Here is a 26,886-nt window from a genome sequence, read left to right on the forward strand (position 1 = left end):
TCCTGATGTCCATGATTTTTTTTTCACACTGATTCCAGGGGAATATCTTCCTTTTTTGCAGAATTTGTTTCCATCTTCTATCTCAGGGGATGTATAGTTTAGGGATTTTAATTACATTTTCATGTAAAAAAAGCACATTTTAGCATATGTGTGTAAAAAAAGGGGCTGGCAGCAAAAAGAGATATTTAATATTTAGAAATGTTTGTGTGTTTAAACACTCTGAAGTAGGATGCAGACTCATGACCATATTAAAAACATAATATCCAGTATTGTTCTGCTTTATTAGTTACATTAGATCAGTAAAATATTATAACATAACAAGAAGCATCAGGTGATAGTGATAGGTCCCTCCCACCCCAATAAATAACACCCAATAACTGGTACTCTTGTCTGGAAACCATCAGCTGTCGAATAGTATCAATTGTATAATTGCTTTGTATATCTGTTGTTAATGTGAGGAAAATGCTCAGGATATAAACAGTCCATGCTGGGAGGAATATTTTAGTCCCTAGGTGTACACTTGCTGTCATCGGTTGATGTTAGCTACATAATTTGATGGGAAAAGCCCAACTTTCTCCCCTAACTTTCCCATCCACCAGTAAGTATTAGAGTTGTCCAGCACTTCAATGACATCATTGGTATAGAAGCTAAGTTCATCTGGCTCCATTGCCTTGAAGTCATAGAGAGCTTTCACCAGCTGACTACGTTTTGCTTGGGAAGAAACCTGGGAGATGGAGAGAACACAATGAATGAGAAAGTTAATCTTGCTTTGTACACAGTAAAACAAAGAATTGTATAAACTATTGGAACATGTAAAAAAGTATTTAAAGTGGTAAAAAAAAAACCCTCAAAACACATACTTTATATAGTGCACCTTGCCAATGGCGAGGTGGCTGCATTCGAATTCTTATGTAGGTTTTGTTTTATTTATTTTCACCTGTTAATCCAGCCAGTAACACACCTCCTGTCTTAGGGTGTCTCCACCCATTTAGATGGATTCAACTGATGAATTAAAGCTGAACTCTAACAATTTTTAAGCAGTTAAAGACATTAAACTTCGGCTCTGGCTACGCTCACAGCCTCCTTTGAGACTAGTAAGAGGGAGCAGTGGTGCTGCAGGCGGGACAGTGATGGATTGGTGGAAGAGTCGGGTAAGTGTTTGGTGGGGGGGATGCACAAGTACTGAGATTTTTTAACCTTAATGCAGGGAAAGCATTAGGGTAACAAAAAAACATTAGGCTTTAGAACCACTTTAAGGCAGGTGAGTTGAAAACCATAACGATCGAAAAAGGAAAATGATGCATAAGATTGTGCCATCATTTGTTTCTAAACAAAATCCAAAATTTTGCTTGTGTCACAAAAATCGAGTGTCGCAGCTGGCACACTATGCAAAAAACGAACGACTCATCTAGGACCAGCTTAAGGCATGCCAGTGCTTTACTTTAGTTATGATAGGCCTTTATCACCTTGTCCTGGAGTGACAAAGTTATAGGTTAACCCAGTGGCCTCCAAACTGCAGCCCCTTTCTTGCTTTTATGCAGCCCTCAAGGCACTGTTCTTCCCATTGCAAGCAACAGTGTGGCAAAGTTTCTCCCACTGACATCGAAAATGGGGCACTATTCTCCTATTAACACAAATGATGGAGCACTATTCCTCCTATTGAAACAGCAACGGGGCACTATTCCTTTCATGGATACTAATGATGGAGCACTATTTCTTTCATTGAAACTAATGATAGGGCACTATTCCTCCCACTGATACTAATGGTGGGGCACTATTTCTCCCATTGATAATAACTGTGGGGCACTACTTCTCCCATTGATACTAATGATGGGGCACTACCTCTCCCATTGATACCAATAATGGGGCACTATTTCTCTGATTGATACTAACGATGGGTCACTTTTCCTCCCATTGATACCAATGATGGGGCACTTTTCTTCCCATTGATACCAATGATGGGGCACTATTTCTCCCACTAATACCAATGACGGGGCATTATTTCTCCCACTGACACCAATGATGGGGTACTATTCCTACTATTGATACCAATGACCCATCACTATTACTTCCCCTAATACCAAAGATGGGGCATTGTTTACTCCCACTGACACCAGGACATTTTCTTCTCTCACTGGCCACAGTCTGGTCTCCCTAAAGCTTGAAGGACAGTAAACTGGCCCTTTGTTTAGAAAGTTTGGAGACCCCTGGTTTAACCCTTCACTTGTATGTTTAGTTTTGGATATTGTGGGGAAGGATTAGAACCCCTGTCAATTTTTATTGTGGTCTGTGTCACTGCTGGGTTGATTCACCATCTCTAATTTTCCTCGTAACCACTGTCACTAAGGCAGGAAGTGATGGGAAATGCAACATTTGTCACCTGAGCTGAAGGTAAATCTTCCAATTAAAAATTAGAATTCCCTTCACTTAGATAAGATTTCCTCTCACTCTCTGTTGTATCTGTAACATGCAAATCACTAGACCTCCCAGCAGTGCTATAACTAGATTGCAAGTAGAAGAAACTCCAGGGGTTAGAAAGTTTGTTTAGTGTGTAGTGCATCATGTTAAGATTAAAGATTTAGATTCCAATTTAGCATTAAGAACTCTGTATATCTCCTCTATTTCCTCATTCATTTGTGAAGTGTATAGAGAGCACATTAATGTTACTAATGTGTACAGTATGTTTGTACTGGGTAACCTTTCTGTGATAGCATATTATGAGTTTTACTTTTTGTTTTTTTTTTAGGACTTATTTCTGTTCATTTTTTTAATTATGTCAAGTGCATTAATACAATCCATTTCTACAATTTCTAATTACTTTTCACAAACTAAACTTAGCCTTTAGCTGAGCATGATGTGTTCTGTGTACCTCTTTGGGCTCTTTCACAAGGGCTGTCAAGGATTGGTACAAACAGGTGGTTAAGCTGTGGTTCTACTGTCTACTGTCCTTGACCACTTACCTAAATTCTACCATTACAGCTGGATGGGGTTGTATACATGCTGTGTGCAGATCTGAGCATATACTATACATGCTTACAGGTACAGATGTACGACTGTGGATGCAGATAGTCTGCATTCAGGGACATACATCTGTAATAACATTAGGCGCATTTACCTCCCATCAGAAGCATTCACTTTTAATCTTCTAAAGTCCTCCTTTACATGCTGTAGAATCCTGTCCAGGGATTGGTCTATACTAGCGGCTCTCTTTTTAGCAAAGTGATAGGCATCTTCCTGCCTATGTTTTTCATATAACATCCCATCTCTGCCCCCTTGTCATCTGGCGCACCATGACATTGCCCACATGCCCACCAAAGTAACACCTAAGCAGAAATTAACATCCAAGTGTATGCAGGGATGTGTAATTTTCTGTTGGCCAAATACAGATTGGGGGAAAGGATGTCCATCCTCACCTTGTGCCTGCCCAGGGATCTGTAAATTAAATGCAGCTACCTATGACATTACAGGCACAGTGTTTTTATGACTTTAGCCACAAAGTATATTGGATAAAAATAAATTAGATCAGCATTAGATTTTGGGGACTATTGGGAAGCTTTGTAATGTCCTCTGAAGGTATCTCAGAGATCATCTTTAATCTAATTTAAAGGGATCTGAACTCTGTACTGTTATTGAAATCGAGAAGAATGAACTTAACTTTACTCCTGGTCACCCTGTCAAGGGACACCTTTTTGACCCATTACACTCGTAGCAGTTTAGTGGATTCTGCATCTGGGTCTCACCTACCATGTACTGGTTATCCCAGGGAGGTCTAGTGATCCCTTTAACCCCTTGGCTTTAGTTTTAGGGGGCAACACGAAGAAGGCATCCGCACAAGATCTCACAAGCTTTTTAACTTGTACCCACAGGTAAGCTTATAGTTACATAGTTAGTCTGGCTGAAAAAAGACAAAAGTCCATCCAGTTCAACCATTAAAAAAAAAATAGTTATAATCCTATACCCACAGTTGATCCAGAGGAGGGCACAAAAAAAACCTCCAAAGCATGATCCAATTTGCTCCTACAGGGAAAAAAAATATTTCCTGATCCCCTGAGAGGTAATCAGATATTCCCTGATTCTACTTTACCTATAAATGTTAGTATCCAGTTATCTAGGAAAGAATCCAGGCCTTTTTTAAAGCAATCCACTGAGCTGGCCAGAACCAACTCTTGAGGGAGTCTATTCCACATTTTCACAGCTCTCACTGTAAAGAAACCTTTCTGTGTTTGGATATTACATTTCTTTTCCTCCAGATGTAAAGAGTGCCCCCTTGTCCTCTGTGATGACCTCAGGGTGAATAGCTCTACACCAAGTTCACTATATGAACCACTGATGTATTTATACATGTCGATCATACCCCCCTTAATCGCCTCTTCTCAAGAGAGAACAAATTCAGTTCCTCTAATCTTTCCTCATAACTGAGCTCCTTCATGCCTCTTATCAGTTTGGTTGCCCATCCCTGTACTTTCTCCAGTTCCTCAATGTTCTTTTTGTGAATTGGTGCCCAAAACTGAACTGCATATTCCAGATGAGGTCTTACTAATGATTTATACATGTTAATATGATATCTCTCTCTGGAGTCTATATCTCTTTTAATACAAGAGAGGATTTTTTAGAAACCGCAGCTTGGCATTGCATGCCATTATTAAGCTTGTGATCTACCAGAACTCCCAGTTTCTTCTCCACCATTGATTCCCCCAGTTGTACTCCCCCTAGTATGTTTGATGCATGCATATTCTTTGCCCCCAAGTGCATAATCTTACATTTATCAACATTAAACCTCATTTGCCACATAGTTGCCCAATTAAACAGTGCATTGAGGTTGGCTTGTAAGTTGGAGACATCCTGTAAGAATGTTATTCCACTGCACAGCTTATTGTCATCTGCAAAGACTGAAATAGGATTTTTAACCCTAGACCCTATATCATTTATGAATATATTAAAAAAATAAGGGTCCCCTCACTGAACCTAAGGGTACACTACTGACAACCCTAGACCATTCAGAGTATGAATCATTAACTACTACTCTCTGAATACGATCTTTTAGCCAGTTTTCTATCCATTTACATACAGATTTTTCCAAGCCCATAGATTTTACCTTACACATTAGCCGTGTGTGGGGAACTGTGTCAAATGCTTTTGCAAAATCCAAGTATACCACGTCCACCGTCACCCCTCTGTCCAAGGTTTTGCTCACCCCCTCATAAAAAGAAATCAGATTTGCTTTTTACAACTTCTGTCTTTCAGGAATCCATGCTGTCTGTTGCTTAAAATTTTTTTTCCAGCAAGGTACTATGACTGTCATTAAAGAGTCCCTAAAAATTAGAAACAATGGCTGTGAAATGACAGAGCTCAATTTTTTAAGGACCCGTGGGTGTATGCCATCCAGTCCATGTGCTTTATTCACCTTTATACTGTCTAAATATTTTTGGATCATATCAATTGTGAGCCAATGTGGATCATCTGGAGCTGTGAAAATACCATGCCCATTATGGACAAGCGCTCCCCCATGCTCCTATGTATACACAGAGCTAAAAAAAGGTATTTTATAAGTTTGCCTTCTCTTTGTCCCCAGTCACCCACTCTAGATTATTTTGTAAAGGGCCTACATACTCGGACTGGACCTTTTTACTATTAATATATTTGAAGAATTTTTTGGGGTTGGTCCTGCTATCTTTTGCAATCTGTCGTTCATTTTCAATTTATTTCCTTTTTGCATATTCTGTTATATTCTCTGTAATGTTTAAACGATGATAGCATTCTTTCATTTTTATATGTAATAAAAGCTCTTTTCTTATTATCTATAGATTTTTTAACTTTGGCCGTAAGCCACATAGGTTTGATTTTTAGCCTTTTAAACTATTTGCCCATGGGAATATATTTTGCTGTGTGTTCACATACAGTCTTTTTGAAGAACTCCCATTTCTGTGTTGTGTTCATCGATGCCAATTTTCCCTCCCAGTCTAAGTCTTGGAGAGCAGCTCTCAGCCTTGGAAAATTAGCTCTCTTAAATTTGAGCGGTTTTATTTTTCCCATATGTGCTTACTGTTTACAACTAACAATAAATGAAATCATGTTATGGTCACTGCTACCCAGATATTCTTTTATATGATCATTCGTAATAAGCTCTGCATGGTTTGAGATTACCAGGTCAAGCAGAGCATCATTCCTTGTAGGGGCTTCTATGAACGGTACCATAAAACTGTCCTGTAGTAGGTCTAAAAATGTTTGCCCTTTAACTGTTCCTGCAGTACAATTCCCCAATTTCTGGGTAGTTAAAATCCCCCATTATTATCATTGCCCCAGACCTTACAGCCCTTTTGATCTGTGCATGGAGCTGAGTCTCCACCTCCTCATTAACACTGGGAGGCCTATAACAAACTCCAATGATTACCTTTGTAGTATGCACCCCCATGTGCAGTTCCACCCATAATACTTCAGCCTCATCACACTCTCCATCAACTAGGTCCTCTTTCACACTCACTCTGAGATCACTTCTCACATAGAGACAGACACCATCACGTTTCCTATTTACCCTGTCTCTCCGAAAGAAAACATAGCCAGGAATATTAATGACCCAGTCATGTGAAGAATGAAGCCAAGATTCAGCAATACCAATTAAATCATAGTTCTCTTCATGCACCAAAGCTTGCAACTCACCTATTTTGCTTGGCAGACTTCTGGCATTGGTGAACAAACACTTTAATTCGTTGACACCTTGTTCACACATATTTTGCATATTTTTTACTTTCCTACAAATGGTACCAATTCCACTGGTTGTTTGTAACATGGGAACCTTCCTATCATCTGTCATAGCCTTCCCCCCATCTTTCCCTATTCCACCCACCAATAAGGACTGACCCCTGTCTGATCTGTCAACCCCGTTATAATCTAATTATCCCTCCCTCATCGATCCTAGTTTAACCGCTTGCCTACAGGGCACTTATGCCCCCTTCCTGCCCAGGCCAATTTCCAGCTTTCAGCGCTGTCACACTTTGAATAACAATTGTGCGGTCATGCAACACTGTACCCATATGAATTTTTAATAATTTTTTTGTGACAAACAGAGCTTTATTTTGGTGGTAATCACCTCTGGGTTTTTTTATTTTTTCTTAAACAAACCAAAAACCACTGAAAATTTTGAAAAAAAAGTTTTTCTTAGTTTTTGTTATAAAATTTTGTAAATAGGTGATTTTTCTTCACTAATGTGCGCTAATGAGGCTGCAGTGATGGGCACTGATAGGCTGCACTGATGGACACTGATAGGTGGCACTGATGGGCACTGATGAGGAGGCACTGGTAGGTGGCACTGATGGGCACTGAAAGGCAGCACTGATATATGGCACTGATAGGTGCCACTGACTGGCACTGCTAGGCGACACTGACTGGCACTAATAGGTGGCACTGATGCACACTGATAGGTGACACTGATGCACACTGATAGGTGGCACTGATTGGCAGTGATAGGTGGCACTGACTGGCACTGATGGGTGACACTGAAAGGCAGCTCAGATGGGCACTGATATGTGGCATTGATGTGCACTGGTAGGCACTGATATGTGGCATTGATGTGGCACTGATGGGCACTGGCACGGGGCACTGTTCAGCACTGACAGCTGGCACTGATGGACACTGACAGGTGGCACTTCTGGGGCCCTGATGATCAGTGTGCATGTCCCCTCCGCGGAAATGCCAATTACCAGGCTCTCCTCTTGAGCTGTCAGTGTGACAGCTCGAGAGGAGAGAAATGCCGATAACCGGCATTTCCCTGTTTACATGCGATCAGCTGTGATTGGACACAGCTGATCACATGACCGAGCCAACATCTTCGGCTGTTTCCGTAGATCGGTGATCCGCTGTGTCCGAGAGACACAGTGCACCGCCGATCGCCACGCAGCGCACTCCCTGAGTCGCGCATGCGCGGTGAGAATGGGAGGACAGAATAAATATAAATCAGCACACATATATATATAAAATCCTCAAGAATCCCTTAAAGTCATATCAATATCCTTCCCCTGAAGTACTAATAAAATATATATTCATTGACTTAAACCCAAAAACCCACAATTATAGTGAAAAGATCAAAACCCAAAGAGATTACCCAAAAAATAAAAAATATCAAATATATATAAAAGAACAAAAATAAATAAAGTCCCAATATGCAAAGTGTCCAAATAATGTGTCCAAACAAAGATCAATTTTTTGATAGGAAGACGCTTCCTACTCCACTGAAGAAGATGCAAATCAATCACAGGTGCTCTTCAAATACCTCAAAAAACAAAATCTCAACATAGTATATTACCTTTTAAATCCCAGAACTAACGTGCCACACGTGTATCATGCAAAAAAAACACTCCAGTGTCACAGCACTCATGTGAGAGAAAAAAAAAAAAAAATTACATTTTAAATATCACTGCAAACTATATATAAAGTGCATAATTACCCTAAAACAAACAAATTCCAGTTCGTAATCAACCACATATGTACAGAGTGTCCTTAGATTGGTATCCTCTTGTTCCTCAGGACCTCACAAACAGACCAGGAATCAGTATGTGAATTATAATCATATATAAAATTTATTGTAGCCACTTACATATAAAAACGATAAGATCAGCAAGACAGCATCCAACTCCTCATGCCCAGTATGCGATCCCCTTTCCGTGTGTAGAGGGTCTCCCGATCACCAGGTAATTCCCCCTTGCTACTCCTATCCAGCACTATCACTTTGTAGCTCTGGGGGACACCTGAAGTGCACCGTTACTCTCCAGACCTCCAGCACACAGGGATTCCAGAATCCAAAATGGCTGCCGCAGCACTTCCGGGAACGTCACGTGCCCTGGACGCGTTTCGTCTCTTCTGGACTTTGTCAACAAGGATACGGACATAAGGTTCCGTTTTTTGGCCAAGTGGGAGGAGTCTGAGATTTTTGGCAAAAATTGGATGGGTCTCAAAGTCTGGAGGCGCTATATTGATGACATCTTGATAGTGTGGGAAGGAGATAAATCTGACTTTGAGATCTTTTTGGAAAATATTTATAATAACAAATTGGGATTGAGTTTCACCACTAGTAGTAGTACGGAATGGGCCAATTTTTTGGATTTACATGTTTTCAAGTATGAGAATAGATTGTGCTTCAAAACGTTCTTTAAGGATACCGACAAGAATGGATTTATATCGACTAGTAGTTGTCACCATCCTTTGTGGATTCAAGGGATTCCTAAGGGCCAATTTATTCGTATTATGAGAAACTGCACAAGATTGGAAGACTATATTGTACAGTCAGAATATATTAAGGAACATTTTGTTGCTAAAGGGTATGATCAGGATTCTCTAGAGAAGATGAGATATGCAGTAAGTAGAAAGTATTTAGGAGATGGGAAGGAGAAGAGAAATATTAAGAAAAAAAGGAGGGAGGGGAAAAGTTCAATGGAATATGCTTTTATCTCCAAATTTAGTTGCCAGTATAGGGAAGTGGAGAATGTCATTGGAAAATATTGGCCGATGTTACACAAAGATGATATTCTAGCCAAGACGCTACCTGAGAAACCTTCGTTTATATATAGGAAAAGTGATAACTTGAGGGGCCTATTAGTAAAAGGGATTATCTCCCCCCCTAGAAAATCACGGATGTTTAGATTAACAGGTTTCTTCCCATGTAGGAAGTGTAGGATATGTAAAACGACTGGTATTAAAGTGAAAAAGATCTCCACGTTTAAATCTACAGTTACGGGGGAGGAGTTTATGATCAAGAAGTTTATAACATGCAATATGAAGTATGTCACCTACTTGTTGGAATGTCCCTGTAAAATCCAATACGTGGGTAGAACGAAAAGAGATCTTAAAATTCGACTTAAAGAACATGTGGGGAACATAAAAAAAGGAAGGAAGGAACATAGTGTTTCAAAGCATTTCCGTGATTTTCACAATTCGGATCCTAGTGTTCTGAGTTTTTGTGGTATTGATATTCTTGATACTCATTGGAGGGGATGTAATAAAGTACAGGAAATATCCCGTAATGAAACTTTTTGGATCTTTAAACTTAATACCTTGAAACCTAGGGGTCTTAATATTGATTTGGATTTAAATTGTTTTATTTCTGATTTGTAATTTTAATTTAATTTTTTTTTTTTTTAATAATTTTTTTCTTTTTTTTTTTTTTTTTTTTTAATTTTCATTTTATTTTATTTTTATTTTAATTTAGATTTTTTAGCATGTACTTCTTATATTCTTTAATATTTTATAATTTTTGTGAATGATTTTATTATTTGTAGATTTTTGTAATCAATGGTGAAGGGGTGGTGTTACCCCCGACCTTATGGTTATTTAAAATTGTTCTTTCAGTTTCCAAAATGGCTGCAGGTGGTTTAATTATCCTTGGGACTGAAGTATGGCTTGAGGTTAACTTAGGGATGAGAGCTATGGGGTGGGGATGACTATCTAGCATGGTATATCAGCTGTGGTAGTCATTCATCTCAATTTTCCACTTTGTAAGATGGCTGCTGAGGTATTTCCACCAGGTTAGGAGTGGGTACTTAAAGAACTGGAACCTTATGTCCGTATCCTTGTTGACAAAGTCCAGAAGAGACGAAACGCGTCCAGCGCACGTGACGTTCCCGGAAGTGCTGCGGCAGCCATTTTGGATTCTGGAATCCCTGTGTGCTGGAGGTCTGGAGAGTAATGGTGCACTTCAGGTGTCCCCCAGAGCTACAAAGTGATAGTGCTGGATAGGAGTAGCAAGGGGGAATTACCTGGTGATCGGGAGACCCTCTACACACGGAAAGAGGATCGCATACTGGGCATGAGGAGTTGGATGCTGTCTTGCTGATCTTATCGTTTTTATATGTAAGTGGCTACAATAAATTTTATATATGATTATAATTCACATACTGATTCCTGGTCTGTTTGTGAGGTCCTGAGGAACAAGAGGATACCAATCTAAGGACACTCTGTACATATGTGGTTGATTACAAACTGGAATTTGTTTGTTTTAGGGTAATTATGCACTTTATATATAGTTTGCAGTGATATTTAAAATTTAATTTTTTTTTTTCTCTCTCACATGAGTGCTGTGACACTGGAGTGTTTTTTTTGCATGATACACGTGTGGCACGTTAGTTCTGGGATTTAAAAGGTAATATACTATGTTGAGATTTTGTTTTTTGAGGTATTTGAAGAGCACCTGTGATTGATTTGCATCTTCTTCAGTGGAGTAGGAAGTGTCTTCCTATCAAGAAATTGATCTTTGTTTGGACACATTATTTGGACACTTTGCATATTGGGACTTTATTTATTTTTGTTCTTTTATATATATTTGATATTTTTTATTTTTTGGGTAATCTCTTTGGGTTTTGATCTTTTCACTATAATTGTGGGTTTTTGAGAATGGGAGGACGTCATATGACATCCTCCCAGAACGAGAGAACCACCATGCGCCCATCATTGGACTATATGGCGGGTGGGAGGTGGTTAAATACTCCTCCAGCCTTCCCATAAACCTCTCCCCTAGCACAGCATGCCCCCTTCCATTTACGTGCAAACCATCTCTAGCATATAGGTTGCACCCCAATGAAAAGGTAAGCTTATAGTAAGGCTTACCCGTAGGTACAGTGAATGTATCTTAAACATGCAGGCATTCACTGTATTAGGAGATATTCACATTGGAAGCAGCCAGTGACATCACCGATGCATGAGCACTGCATTCTGAACTGACAGCACATCGAGTATGCCATTAATTCATAGCATTGTACCACAGCCATGATTCCGGTGTGCATGTGCAGGAGTGACATCATCGTGGCCTGGCCATTCAAACTTCCAGAGTCCAAGAACCTGGAAGTGAGACTAAATGAAGATGGAAGCCCTGTCAGCAGTGACAGCATGCCGCTGGAGGGCTTTGTTTTAAAGATTGTAAGCTCTGACGAGCAGGGCCCTCTGTTTCCTCTTGTACCAAATTGTGTTGTAACTGTAATGTCTACCTTCATTTTGTAAAACGCTGCACAAACTCTTGACGTTATTTGAATCCTGTATTATAATGATAATAATAATAACTAGAAAATCTACAATTTCTGGGGAAATTGTGTGAAGTGTTCTTGCCTGCACCAGTAGTGTGCAAATGGAGTGGGCGGAGTAGCTTTTGTCACTCTGCTGCCTGCTCAAACACCTGGGTTCCTATGGCAACTCACTCTACAGCAAGGGCAGAGGAGAGGTTAAAAACAAACTGCTCCAAGTTGCTCACTTCACTGGCGGTTGCCATCTTCAAACACTTGTAGTTTTACAACTATATCCTACAGTGAAGAGCTTTATATTGTGAGAATCACAAGACCCAGGCCTACATTTTGATGCATAGTATGTCTCTGAAATATTAAAAATGAAGGCACAGTCGCAGTTTAGAAATTGCCCTTTAAATTTGAGGTGGCTAGAGTGGAGTTTCAATGAATGTCAATGGGTGGCGTGAGTTGCAAATAAATGATCATATTATGAAAACTATCAGGACTATGGCTTAGCCGTGGACATTTTTAGTGGCAGCAGGGATAGCTGAACATTTTGATATAAGATTTGTGTAGGTGGGCTTGAAAATGAGGGAGTGATGGCAGTTTAGAAATCATGTCCTGATTTCTCATCTAGCTTTTGTCAGCTCCCACTCTAGTTTTGAACATTGCGCCATTCATTCCCATTGGACCAATTTCACCACAAAAACGGCGATATTTCATGAACCATTCGGCAAAACGTTCCACAAAGTAATAGCACACCAATCGGGAACAATCCGCACGTTTCAGTATATTACTTGTCCATGTAGTGTAAAAACTGTGGGAGGAGTTAGGGTGGTAAATTTGGCTATAATAAGAATATATATGTGAGACTAGAAAAGGTACAATTTCTGGGGAAATTGTGTGAAGTGTTCTTGCATCCAACGCTAACCAAATGACTGATGAAATGTAAGCAGTGCACATGGCAAGCCTGATAGAGTGAGAAATGCATTTCAACTTTTATTTTGCAGCTCTCAGTCTAGCCTTGGTCACTCAGCTGCCTGGTGAGTCATCTTTGGTTGCTATAGCAACTCACTCACTCAGTCACAGGAAGCTGAGAGGGGCTTTTCTAAACACACTGCTCCAACTTGCCAACTTCACTGGCGATTGCCATCTTCAAACACTTGTAGTTTTAAAAGTATAAATGCTACATATTGTGAGAACCAGAGCTACATTTTGATGTATAGTATGTCTCTGAAATATTAAAAATGAATGCACAGTCGCAGTTTAAAAATGGCCCTTGAAATTTCAGGTGTCTAGAGTGAAGATTCAATGAAAGTCAATGGGTGGCGTGAGTTGCAAACAAATGGTCATATTGTGAAAACTATTAGGACTATGGCTTAGCCGGGAACTTTTTTAGTGGCAGCAGGGATAGCTGAACGTTTTGATATAAGATATGTGTAGGTGGGCTTGAAAATGAGGGAGTGATGGCAGTTTAGAAATCATGTCCTGATTTTTCCTTCCACACTCTAGCTTTGTCAGCTCCCACTCTAGTTGCGCCATTCATTCCTATGGGACAAATTTCACCACAAAAACGGCGATATTTCATGAACCATTCGGCAGTGCACATGGCAAGCCTGATAGAGTGAGAAATGCATTTCAACTTTTATTTTGCAGCTCACAGTCCAGCCTTGGTGACTCAGCTGCCTGGTGAGTCATCTTTGGTTGCTATGGCAACTCACTCAGTCAGTCACAGGAAGCTGATGGGCTTTTCTAAACACACTGCTCCAACTTGCCAACTTCACTGGGGATTGCCATCTTCAAACATTTGTAGTTTTAAAAATATAAATGCTACTGCAAAGAGCTTTATATTGTGAGAATCACAAGAACCAGACCTACATTGTGATGTATAGTATGTCTCTGAAATATTAAAAATGAAGGCACAGTCGCAGTTTAAAAATGTCCCTTAAAATTTCAGGTGGCTGTGAGTGAAGTTTCAATGAAAGTCAATGGGCGGCGTGAGTTGCAAACAAATGGTCATATTGTGAAAACTATCAGGACTATGGCTTAGCCGTGAACATTTGTAGTGGCAGCAGGGTTAGCTGAACGTTTTGATATAAGATTTGTGTAGGTGGGCTTGAAAATGAGGGAGTAAATGCAGATTACAAATCATGTCCTGATTTTTCCTTCCACACTCTAGCTTTGTCAGCTCCCACTCTAGTTGCACCATTCATTCCTATGGGACACATTTCACCACAAAAACGGCAATATTTCGTGAACCATTCGGCGAAACGTTCCACAAAGTAATAGCACACCAATCGGGAACAATCCGCACGTTTCGGTATATCACTTGTCTATGTAGTGTAAAAACTGTGGGAGGAGTTAGGGTGGTAAATATGGCTATAATAATAAAAATAAGAATATATATGTGAGATAACAATAAGTGTTCTTGCAAGAACACTTAACTAGAAAATCTACAATTTCTGGGGAAATTGTGTGAAGTGTTCTTGCCTCCACCAGTAGTCTACAACTGGAGTGGGTGGAGTAGCTTTTGTCTCTCTACTGGCTGCTCACATACCTGGGTTCCTATGGCAACTCACTCTACAGCAAGAGCAGAGAAAGCTGTTAAAAATAAACTGCTCCAACTTGCTCACTTCACTGGTGGTTGCCATCTTCAAACGGTTGTAGTTTTAAAACTATAAATCCTACAGCGAAGAGCTTTATATTGTGAGAATCACAAGACCCAGACCTACATTTTGATGTATGTCTCTGAAATATTAAAAATGAAGGCACAGTCGCAGTTTAGAAATTGCCCTTCAAATTTCAGGTGTCTAGAGTGGAGTTTCAATGAATGTCAATGGGCGGCGTGAGTTGCAAACAAATGGTCATATTTTGAAAACTATCAGAACTATGGCTTAGTTGGACAGTTTTAGTGGCAGCAGGGATAGCTGAACGTTTTGATATAAGATTTGCGTAGGTGGGCTTGAAAATGAGGGAGTAATGGCAGTTTACAAATCATGTCCTGATTTTTCAGCTCACACTCTAGCTTTTGTCAGCTCCCACTCTAGTTTTGAACATTGCGCCATTCATTCCTATGGGACAAATTTCACCACAAAAATGGCGATATTTCGTGAAGCATTCGGTGAAATGTTCCACCAAGTATTAGCACACCAATCGGGAACAATCCACACGTTTTGGTGTATTACTTGTCTATGTAGTGTAAAAACTGTGGGAGGAGTTAGGGTGGTAAATTTGGCTATAATAAGAATATATATGTGAGACTAGAAAATGTACAATTTCTGGGGAAATTGTGTGAAGTGTTCTTGCATCCAACCCTAACCAAGTGATTGATGAAATGTAAGCAGTGCACATGGCAAGCCTGAGAGAGTGACAAATGCATTTCAACTTGGTGACTCAGCTGCCTCCTGAGTCATGTTTGGTTGCTATAGCAACTCAGTCAGTCACAGGAAGGTGAGAAGGGCTTTCGTAAACACACTGCTCCAACTTGCCAACTTAACTGGCGATTGCCATCTTCAAACACTTGTAGTTTTAAAAGTATAAATGCTACATATTGTGAGAATAACAAGAACCAGAGCTACATTTTGATGTATAGTATGTCTCTGAAATATTAAAAATGAAGGCACAGTCGCAGTTTAAAAATGTCCCTTCAAATTTCAGGTGGCTGTGAGTGAAGTTTCAATGAAAGTCAATGGGAGGGGTGAGTTGCAAACAAATGGTCATATTGTGAAAACTATCAGGAGTATGGCTTAGCCGTGAACATTTTTAGTGACAACAGGGTTAGCTGAACGTTTTGATATAAGATATGTGTAGGTGGGCTTGAAAATGACAGAGTGATGGCAGTTTAGAAATCATGTTCTGATTTTTCCTTCCACACTCTAGCTTTTCTCTGCTGCCACTCTAGTTGCTCCATTCATTCCTATGGGAAAATTTCACCATAGCAATCCGATCAGGAACAATCCGCACGTTTTGATATATTACTTGTCTTTGTAGTGTAAAAACTGTGGGAGGAGTTAGCGTGGCAAATTTGGCTATAATAAGAATTGAATATATTTGTGAGATAACAATAAGTGTTCTTGCAAGAACACTTAATAAGAATAAGAATATATATGTGAGATAACAATAAGTGTTCTTGCAAGAACACTTAATAAGAATATATATGTGAGATAACAATAAGTGTTCTTGCAAGAACACTTAATAATGTGCTAGTATGCTGTGCATACTAGCACATTAAAGGATACGTTCACCTTTTGGACAAAAATAATAAATGCACATTTTTTTGCAGGTAAAAAATGTGCATTTATTATTTTTTTCCAAAAGAGCCTGGAAAGCACTACACCAGCGATCAGTACCACTGGAAATTATTAGATTGTAAGCTCCCAGGAGCATGGTCATCCTAACCCTCGTGTATTGAACTGTATTGTTGCTGTATTGTCTCCTTTATATAATGTGCTGAGCAAACTTTTGATGCTGCATACAGTAAATCCTGTATAATAATAATTATTATAGTACTATTTGTACTACTAAAAAACACAAGAGCAAAATGTGCTAATAAATTAAAGTGTTTGTTCACAAATGCCAAAAGTCTGCTTCATTTCGCACATGACTAAGCTACTAAAATTCCTGGCTATGCTGTCTTTCAGAGAGACAGCTTAAAATGTAAAGGTGGCAGTGTCTATCTCTATGTGAGAGTCTCAAAGCGAGTGTGAAAGAGGACCTAGTTGATCGAGAGTGTGATGACGCTGAAACATTATGGGTGGAAGCACATATAGATGTGCATAGTTCAAAGTTAATCATTGGAGTTTGTTACAGGCCACCGACCATTAATGAGGAGGTGGAGACTCAGCTCCTTGCACAGATGGAAAGGGCTGCAAGGGCTGGGACAGTGATAATAATGTGCAATTTTAACTACTCTGATATTAACTGTAGTAATGGCACTGCTGGAACAGGTAAAAGGCAAAAATGTATACACCTATTACGACAATTTTATGGTACAGTCCATAGAGGTCCTAACTAGAAATGATGCTCTGCTGGACCTGGCAATCTCAAACTATGCAGAGCTTATTACTAATGTTCATATTAAAGAACATCTAGGTAGAAGTAACCATAATTCATTTAATGTAAGCTGTAAGCCACAAACACATAGTGGAAAGATAAAAACACTACCATAAAATCAATCTGTATATGCAGTAAAGCATGCTTGTTATACTCACTGTGGAACTTAAGGGGTTAATCTTCTGCATTGTGTAAAAAGGATGTTCAATCTTGTTTTCTCTGAACCTCCCCTTCTTCCACTGTCCCCGACTCATCTCCTGATAGAACAGAGTCTTGGGTGCAAGCTGCACATGATTAGTTTGGTTTGTATTGCAAGAGTTATTTTTTTCTTGGCAGAGTGCATGTTATCAGCACAGGGCCAATCAGCACTGCCCGGACAGGGTCAAGGGTCCTGCAGTTTCATAGGACAGTGAGAGAAGAATGAAAACTTCTCCTATAAGCTTTAACCAGTGCTCTGCTATACACTGATAGCAGTCACAGGAAGACTAACTACTGATGAGAAAAAAGTATTCAGCAGGTTATATTTACCAAAATAATTGCATTTCCATGCTCTGTGTACTGTGGGAGACCAGATATAGAGAATGCAGTTTCCTGGGTTTAGTAACACATTAAATTTAAGAGAGAAAATTTTCTAAGGATGAGGGTGAATATTGGTGATGGACACAGAACAGAAATCAGAATTCTTCAAAACTGTATAGTATGTGAACACATACTGCAAAATATATTCCCATGGGGAATAAGTTTTAAAAGGCTAAAAATAAAACCTATGTGGCTCATGTTCAAAGTTAAAAAAAGCTATAAATAATAAGAAATTTTTAAAAAAAATATAAAAATGAAGGAACACTATTATCGTTTAAATGTTACAAAGAATATAACAGAATATGTAAAAAGGAAATCAAGGACGCAAAACTTCAAAATGAACGACACATTGCAACAGAAAGTAGAACAAACCCCCCAAAATCTTCAAATATATTAATAGTAAAAAGGTCAGGTCTGAGCATGCAAACCGTTTTCAAAATAATCTAGAATGGGTGACTGGGGACAAAGAGAAGACAAATTTATGAAATACCTTCTTCAGCTCTGTGTATACAAAGGAGCATGGGGGAGCTCATGTCCATAATGGGGATGATATTGACACAGCCCCAAATGATCCACAATGGCTCAAAATTAATATGGTCCAGAAATATGTAGACAGCATAAAGGTGAAGAAAGCACCTGGACCAGATGGCTTATACCTACATGTTCTAAAAGAATTGAGCTCTGTCATTTCAAAGCCATTGTTTCTAATTTTTAGGGACTCTTTAATGACTGGCATAGTACCACTGGATTGGTGTAAGGCCAATGCGGTGCCTATATTTAAAAAGGGATCAAAGTCTTTACCAAGTAACTATAGATCTATTCGTTTAACTTCTATAGTCGAGAAGATTCTGGAGAGTTTAACAAAAGACCACATAGATGAGTTGAAGTTCCTGCTACAAAAAAAATATTTTAAGTAACAGCATGGATTCATGAAAGACAGATGTTGTCAAACAAATCTGATTTCTTTTTATGAGGAGGTAAGCAAAAACCTTAGACAAAGGAGTGGCTGTGGATGTAGTATACTTGGATTTTGCAAAAGCGTTTGACACAGTTCCCCACACACAGCTAATGTGTAAGGTAAAGTCTACAGGCTTGGAAAAATCAGTTTATAACTGAATAGAAAACTGGCTAAAAGATCGTATTCAAGGAGTAGTGGTTAATGATTCATAATCTGAATGGTCTAAGGTTATTAGTGGTGTACCCCAAGGTTCAGTGTTGGTACCCTTACTTTTTCATATATTAATAAACGATATAGGGTCTGGGATTAAAAGTACTATTTCAGTATTTGCAGATGACACCAAGCTATGCACTGGAATAATGTCCTTACAGGCTGACCTCAAAGCACTGTTTATTGGGCAACTATGTGGCAAATGAGATTTAATGTTGATAAATGTAAGGTTATGCACTTGGGGGCTAAGAATATGCATGCATCATACATACTAGGGGGAGTACAACTGGGGGAATCAATGGTGGAGAAGGATCTGGGTGTTCTAGTTGATCAGAAGCTTAATAATGGCATGCAATGCCAAGCTGCGGTTACTAAACTCCAGACCCTGCATTCACTATATCTGGTCTCCCACAGTACACAGAACATGGAAGTGCAATTATTTTATAAATAAACTGCTAAATACCTTTTCTCATCAAAAGTTAGAGCAGTCTTGTGACTCCTATCTGTGTCCAGCGCAGCACTAGCTAAAGCTTGTAGGATGAGTTTATTTCTGCTCTAGGAGGATGCAGAACCCCTGACCTGTGTCTGACCAGTGCTGATTGGCCCTGTGCTGATCCCATGCACTCTCCCAAGAAAAGAAAAAACTCTCTAGCAATACACATCAAACTGAACATGTGCAAATGCCTCCGGTTCAGTCTGTCTCATCAGAAAATAAGAGGTGGTTGCTTTAAAAAGGGGTGGGACAGAGAAGAAAGGATCAAATGGCCTTTTTACACAATGCAGAGGATTAACCCCTTAGGTTCCACAGTGAGTATAACAAGCATGCTTTACTGCATATACAGGCTGATTTTACTGTTGTGGGTTTAGTAACCCTTTAATAATAGCATGCAATGTCAAGCTGCAGTTTCCAAAGCAAGCAAAATCCTTAGTATAGACTCTAGAGAGACAGAGATATATAATTTTTTATTAGTAATACCTCATCTGAAATATGCAGTTCAGTTTTCAGCACCAGTTCACAAAAAGGATAATTGGGGAACTGGAAAACGTACAACCAAACTGATATGAGGCATGGAGGAGTTCAGCTATGAGGGAAGATTAGAGGAATTTAATTTTTTGGATAGAGTCCAGAGGGATTATAACCCCAAGGAATTCCCTTAAATTGCACAGATTTCCTCTCGTTCTGTTTGGCTTTGGGACAGGAAGTGAAAGGAAATCTCTGCAGTGGGACACAGACAGTGAAACATCTGACAATGGTTATAACCCTTCCTTGCTCTACAGTATCTAAAATGAAAGTTTTGCCTCTAGTTCCACTTTAAGAAAATTTGTATCCTAAATTATCACAGGTCAGGTGTTAAGTCTCAGTTATCACCTAAGACAGCTGTGTGTAATGTAAGTTTAAAAAAAATCTGAAAAATGGTAATCACTATACCGACTGTAAAGGAGTGGTGGCTCAAAGACAAGTTGTTTGACATTAAAAATTCTAGTTTTATGATAAATCTCCTAGATTGTAAGCTTGAAAGAGCAGGGCCCTCGATCCCCTCATGTTTTGCATTGTATTGGTATTGTTCTGTCACATGTTCTGTCCCCCTTTGTAATGTACAGCGCTGAGCGAACTATTGGCGCTTTATAAATACTGTATTATAATAATAATAATAATAAATGATGGGGAGGTTATTTATGTTTTGATCAATTTATGGTGCTGTTGGCTCTGGTGGGCATGGAGTACCAGAGTTTGGACTCTACACATAGCATTACAACAGCTAAGACCATTACTCTTATTTTCAGATCTATATATCATAGCTGGAAATAAAAAAATCATACTTGTGTTATATAAATAAGCAGCAGCCAGCATCTTTCATCTAGCTGGCTAGCCTGAGTGCGTGGCAAGTCACCTCTGTGACCGAGCACAGACACTACAATACAACAATCTCTCCGGAGATATAAGCCCAAGCTTAAGTACCCAGAAGTCACTTATTAATTTTATGATTTAATATCCCGAAAGTGGGCAGTGCATAAAATATGTACAAAGAAAAAATAGTTACAGAAAATACAAAAAGACACACAATTGGCTATTCACTATAAAATAAAAGGAATAAAAACAGAAATAAAACTTTTACCAAGAGTTATTCTGCGACTGGAGCAAGTCAGGGAAAGTCTGCGATTCGCCAGTCAAATAGAACCGGATCCGTACGGATCACACCGTCCATATCTCAGGGTCCTCAATTTATTGAAATATGGACGTGGGCTGGACATTAGCCCTTGACCAATCAACCCTGGGGGGTGTTCCTGTACCAGCCCACAGGACATTCTGGGTTCTGAAGTGCCCAAAGTCGATTAGACCAGGAACGGTTTGAATCACCAAGTCAGGGATAGAATTTCCGCCACCAGCGCATCAGTCCAATCGCGACAGTATCAATCACTGTTCAGCTATTGCAAACAGGCGCCATATAACCATTTTCTGCGTTTCTCTGGGATTCTACAGAGGCTACAAATACAGTTTTACATGCAGATGTAGCCTACAGTGTGTCCAATCAGAAGGAAGTATTTTCATCTCTCTGGAACTAATATTTTAGCTTTTATGAGAAATGAAATATATTCCTTTGATCTGCGGATATAAGTCATAGCTGGCAGACCGATCTGAGCCCTCTCCTGGTCTCCCTCTGCTTCCCGAAGCCGAAATGGCTGGAGCTCTTCTTTTAGACTTCAAGAAGGTGGCAAAGTCTGGCTACATAGGTTACATTTTATTGACATCTAGGTGTCCCCTCCAGCCTAGAAGCTGCTCTGTCCTTTCATATGCTAATTGGTGAACATATGTCTCTGAATACTGAACACTTTTCTTTAATAACATGGAATTAAACTATGATTACATATTTCTATTGATCACCTCACATCTCAGCTACCCGAATCTTACATTTAGGTTACATCTCCTCCCTTCTAGATGATGCATAGCTGAGCCTAAACGGGTCGGCTAACGCATCTGCCAGGAAGGTTTCCTAGGTTGGGGGGTGAAAGTTCTCCCAACTAAACTTGGCACCGCTGACAATTCAGCCTGTCCTCCTGCAGATAGGCGAGGGCTACTGTACAGCTCTCGGAATGATCCTAAAGGGTCTGGATCACAACTGGCCAGCAGATCGCCCTGCAGATCCACTCCATCCACTGGCCACCAACTACCTACTGGAAGGGTACAGGCAAACATGTCATTGTGTGCTCTCATCATTTTCAGCCACTGGCCATGGTCATCTGGTGGTTCTCTATTAGCTGCAACACCCAGATGCTTGGGCCTGGCATAAGGTCATTCCTGGGTGATCTGGACCTGGTTCCATGGCTTGGATACCAGGGCCTCCACCTTCTGACCTGTCTCCCACACTTCTGCTCTTTCTCCTTCAGCCAGAGACTGGTCAGCACAACCCCTGAGTTTCTGGAAGTACTCAATGATGTCAGCTGCAGCTCCTGAGGTGGAAGACAGTGATTGGGCTAAATTTGCCCCAACATCCTGTAGACTTCCCTCTGCAACACACACAAATGATTCTGCACTGGCAGCACCCACAACTGTGGTGACAGAGGGGAAAGTTACGAATGAAAGGATTTCACTAGGGGTTTTCCTCCAACCCACGTCACACACTTCTACCCCGTCCTCAGCAGAGCATCTGTTGGCACACCTGAGTTCCTCTGGGCTGGCATCAAATTTATCAGCCTCTGGAAACTCAGTGCCATCAGCCACAGCTACTGAAGGAGTAGAGTCAGGTTGAGTCAGATTTAAACCCTCACCCTGTGGTCCCTCCTCTGTGCTCCACAGCCCAAGATCCAAAATGGCACTACTGTTATCTGTGGTGACAGGGGAGCAAACAAAAGAAAACTTCATCCCACAAGGGGATAGAGGCACACAACACTGGTCTTTACCAAGACTTACTGAAACACTATGTGCCTTTTCACCGAGAACTTCAGAAGAACATTCTGTTTCTTTACATATGGGTACAAAACCAAATTCCTTTTGCCCATACAACCTCATCCTGCCATTCACCACTGGCGGTCCTTCAGCCAGACCCCTGAGATCAGTTCCTCTGTAGCAGTGGGCAACGATTGGTCCGTGGGCCAACTGGTGGGCACCTCAAGTCACCACTGCAGAGGGAAGGTCTGCCTTGTACATGTCATTACATTTGGCATCACATAAAACATTTTCAGTTGCAGAGTCCTCTGTGACTTTAAGCTCTTCTCCAGGCCTTGACTTCAGAGAGCCACTACAGCCAGGACCTGGTACACAGTCATCCCACCCTCTGACCCTCCCCAGAATCCACAATGTTCATGGAGTCTTCAAACAGTATTTTACATGAGTCCAGGCCCTCATGTGGTGATGTAGGTTCTAGGGGGGCTGGATATGGCTCATAAGGGGCTACCAACCGCCCCAAGTCAGTATCCAATAATACATTAGTGGGAATGGCATCTGTTACACTCACTTTTCTCATTCCTCTCCCAGCTCCCCAGTCTAGATAACCACAGGCCATGGGGAAAGCTGGGTTGATGCCCCCAACACCCTTTATAGTCATGGTCTTACCAGGAAGAAGATCCTCAGGGCTCACCAGTTCTGGGTGCACTAAAGTCACCTCCGCTCCACTGTCCCTTAGGCCGGTAGTAACTTTGTCACCCACAGTGACAGGCTGCTGGTTATCGGAGAGCCCTAAGGTATTCCTGGAAGCACATAAAACAGTCAACTCTGGCAGGTTGTCTTGGTAGGTGGTGGGGCAGCCTTCTTTTTCTCAGGGAAGGGTACACTAAGATGACCTATCTGGTGGCACAAAAAACATTTCCGGGTATCCCCAGTTGGGGTGGCTCCTGAAGGTCTGGGTGCCTTGGTCCTCTGGCTGTCCTGAGAAGAGGGTCCGGTTGTGTCTCCTCCTTTCCAGCTGGGTGCAGTTGTCCTCCTGGTGACGGTTATTCTGTTAGCCGCATAGAAGTCAGCTATTTCTGCTGCTTGATCCACTGTCTTGGGATCTCGGTCCAGTACAAACTGCTGGACCTCAAAAGGACATGTCTGTAGAACTGGTCCTTAATCATTAGCTCCTGTAGGGTGTCAAAGGTGCTTATGGACAGTCCCTTTAGCCATTGTCGGAAAGCAGTGCGCAGACTACAAACAAGGTCCATGTAACTGTAATTAGGACCTCGATGCAATGTCCTGAAATGCTTACGGTACACCTCTGGCATGAGTTGATACCGTTTAACAATGACCTGTTTATGAGCCTCATAGTCCCTTTCTTGGCCCTCTGGAAGACTCACAACCACATCCAGGGTCTTGCCTTTCAGCCCAATATGAGGTACTGTGCCCATTGCCCCTTGGGCAGGAGATACTGATGACAAGTCCTTTTTAAATCCTTGTAAGAAAGTGTCCATATCACCAGCTAGGTCCATGGTGGGGAACTTATCCAGGGAATTTTTGTGTATTTGTTCTTCCCTGGACTCAGCGTTACCAGCAGACCTGTTCTGTTGCAGCTGGAGTTTTGCTAGCTTCAGTTGATGTTGCCATTCTGCTCGCCTGTCCCCTGCTTCCCGGTCTTTTCGTCTGTCCTCTGCTTCCCGCTCTGCTGCTGCTCGCCTGTCTTCTGCTTCCCAGTGCTGCGTAATGAACTGGAAGCGTAATGTTTCATTGACTGGGCCCAGCAGTTGTAGATCAGCTTGCAGGGACAACGAATGGGCTTCCAGTTGGTCCTCCAAGATGTCACCACCATCCACATCCGGTGACGGGGAAGGCTGCTGTTCCTCTGGGGTATTGAGAGCCACATTCTGGGACTCTATAGCCAAGGCTTGCTCCTCCTTGTCTTTCTCAGCCAGGGCGCATATCATTTGCTCCTTCGTCTGGCCCCCTGTGGTCGGCATGTCTCTGGACTGACACAGATTCCACAGGTCATCTCGACTTTGCTTCATGTAGCTGATTACTGTCTCAGCCATTTTGCCAAAATAAAAGATAGAAAAGAAAAACAAGAGGGGTTGGGAAGCAAATAGCCAAGTATGTCTTCTACAAAACAAAAATGATGCACTGAGTGAGCTTCTGTAGGTCAATCACTTCTACCAAGCTTCCAACCTTTAGTACATGGAAATAAATGAATAAACCATGCACTAATGTACTAAGCAGATCCTGCTCGCTGCCACCAATCTGTCACGGATCCACACCGCACACGCATGCCCACGGTGACCAGCTAACCGAGGCATGCACGTCTGGCCATGACTTGGGGTAAGAGGGAATGGGGGGGACTTTGAGCATATAAGACTGGCCGTGATACACTTTCACAGCCCGCACTACCTCTGGCCACCACTAGAGGGAGACTCCACTCCAATCCAGCTGGCTGACCACACACACAGGCGGATATGAATCTTATATACAATCTGGTGCACTCTAAGGGTTGGAGAGCAGTCTAGCAATTGACACACCCGAGCACAGACACTACAATACAACAATCTGTCCGGAGATATGAGCCCGAGCTTAAGTACCCAGAAGTCACTTATTAATTTTATGATTTAATATCCAGAAAGTGGGCAGTGCATAAAATATGTACAAAGAAAAAACAGTTACAGAAAATACAAAAAGACACACAATTGGCTATTCACTATAAAATAAAAGGAATATAAACAGAAATACAACTTTTACCAACAGTTATCCTGTGACTGGAGCAAGTCAGAGAAAGTCTGTGATTTGTCAGTCAAATAGAACCAGCTCCGTACGAATCACACCGTTCATATCTCAGGATCCTCAATTTATTGAAATATGGACATGGGCTGGACATTAGCCCTTGACCAATCAACCCTGGGGGGTGTTCCTGTACCAGCCCACAGGACGTTCTGGGTTCTGAAGTGCCCTAAGTCGATTGGACTGCATCAGTCCCATCGCGACAGTATTAATCACTGTTCAGCTGTCGCAATCAGGTGCCATATAACCGGTTTCTGCGTTTCTCTGGGATTCTACAGAGGCTACAAATACAGTTTTACATGCAGATGTAGCCTACAGTGTGTCCAATCAGAAGGAAATATTTTCATCTATCTGCAACTAATATTTTAGCTTTTATGAGAGATGAAATATATTCTTTTGATCTGTGGATATAAGTCATAGCTGGCAGACCGATCGGAGCCCTCTCCTGGTCTCCTCCTGCTTCCCAAAGCCAAAATGGCTGGAGCTCTTCTTTTAGACTTCAAGAAGGTGGCAAAGTCTGGCTACATAGGTGATGTTTTATTGACATCTAGGTGTCCCCTCCAGCCTAGAATCTGCTCTGTCCTTTCAGATGCTAATTGCTGAACATATGTCTCTGACTGAATGCTGAACACTTGTCTTCAATAACATGGAATTAAACTAGATCTATGATTACATAGTTCTACTGATCACCTCACATCTCCGCTACCCGAATCTTACATTTATGTTACAACCCCATTTAAGTACAATCCATCTCTACAGTAGAGTCGATATCCAACTGAAAATTAGGCTTGTCCTCAAGGAATCCAAACATTAGTTTCTCAGCCACTTGTGGGGCCCTTTAGCTCCCTCTGCCTTTCTGGTGTGGCTTGTGTAACAGGAAGTATTTCAAAATATACTGCCCTGAAGATCTTTTTCTTTTTCCTTTTTTTTCATTTAAATATTTATTGATTTTTCAAGGAAATAAATTGTACAAACATACTCTTTTAAAAACATTGACATATTTTCAGTACATTTATCGGATCCCCTTTTCTTCCCCCCCTACACCCCCCCCACCCTCCTATCTAAATACCACCCATCCAACCCCCCCACCACCTCTGCTCTGCATTTTCCTATTCCTTTCTGGAGATCCATGTCCTCAAAAGAGAAGAGAAAAGTGTAACCGTGTAGTTTAATTGGTATCATTTGAAATTTATATAAGATTTTTAGAACTATCACCATTTTTATCAAATTTATGACCTTTCCATGACAAATGACCTTTCCATGACGGGGTTCCCCCTCCTAATTTCCTTAGTTCATCCTTAATCTCGTTCTGTATCAAGTTCTTGGAGGAAGCAGTTAATTTTATTCCTAGATATTTTAATTCTTTTTCTCTCCAGACGAAGGGAAATTCCTCTTTTATCCTTTTTTCTCACTATTTGGAAGGTTTATAT

General features: G+C 40.8%; 1 protein-coding gene across 3 annotated transcripts in view; it reads right to left on the reverse strand.

Annotated features, from left to right (window-relative positions):
- Positions 1-262: 262 nt before the first annotated feature.
- The window catches only part of LOC149441553 (GRB2-related adapter protein 2-like), a 611,356-nt gene continuing 584,732 nt past the window's right edge, over positions 263-26,886 (reverse strand). For all 3 annotated transcript variants that reach the window (XM_089657207.1, XM_089657205.1, XM_089657206.1), the window contains one exon: positions 263-724. In XM_089657207.1, coding sequence (XP_089513333.1) covers positions 527-724 — 198 coding nt within the window. In that variant the 3' untranslated portion in view covers positions 263-526. The remainder of the gene's footprint in view (positions 725-26,886) is intronic.

Source organism: Staurois parvus, unplaced genomic scaffold (genome assembly GCF_062004578.1).
Source record: "Staurois parvus isolate SC_StPar_1 unplaced genomic scaffold, SC_StPar_1.0 ptg000977l, whole genome shotgun sequence".
Taxonomy (NCBI): domain Eukaryota; kingdom Metazoa; phylum Chordata; class Amphibia; order Anura; family Ranidae; genus Staurois; species Staurois parvus.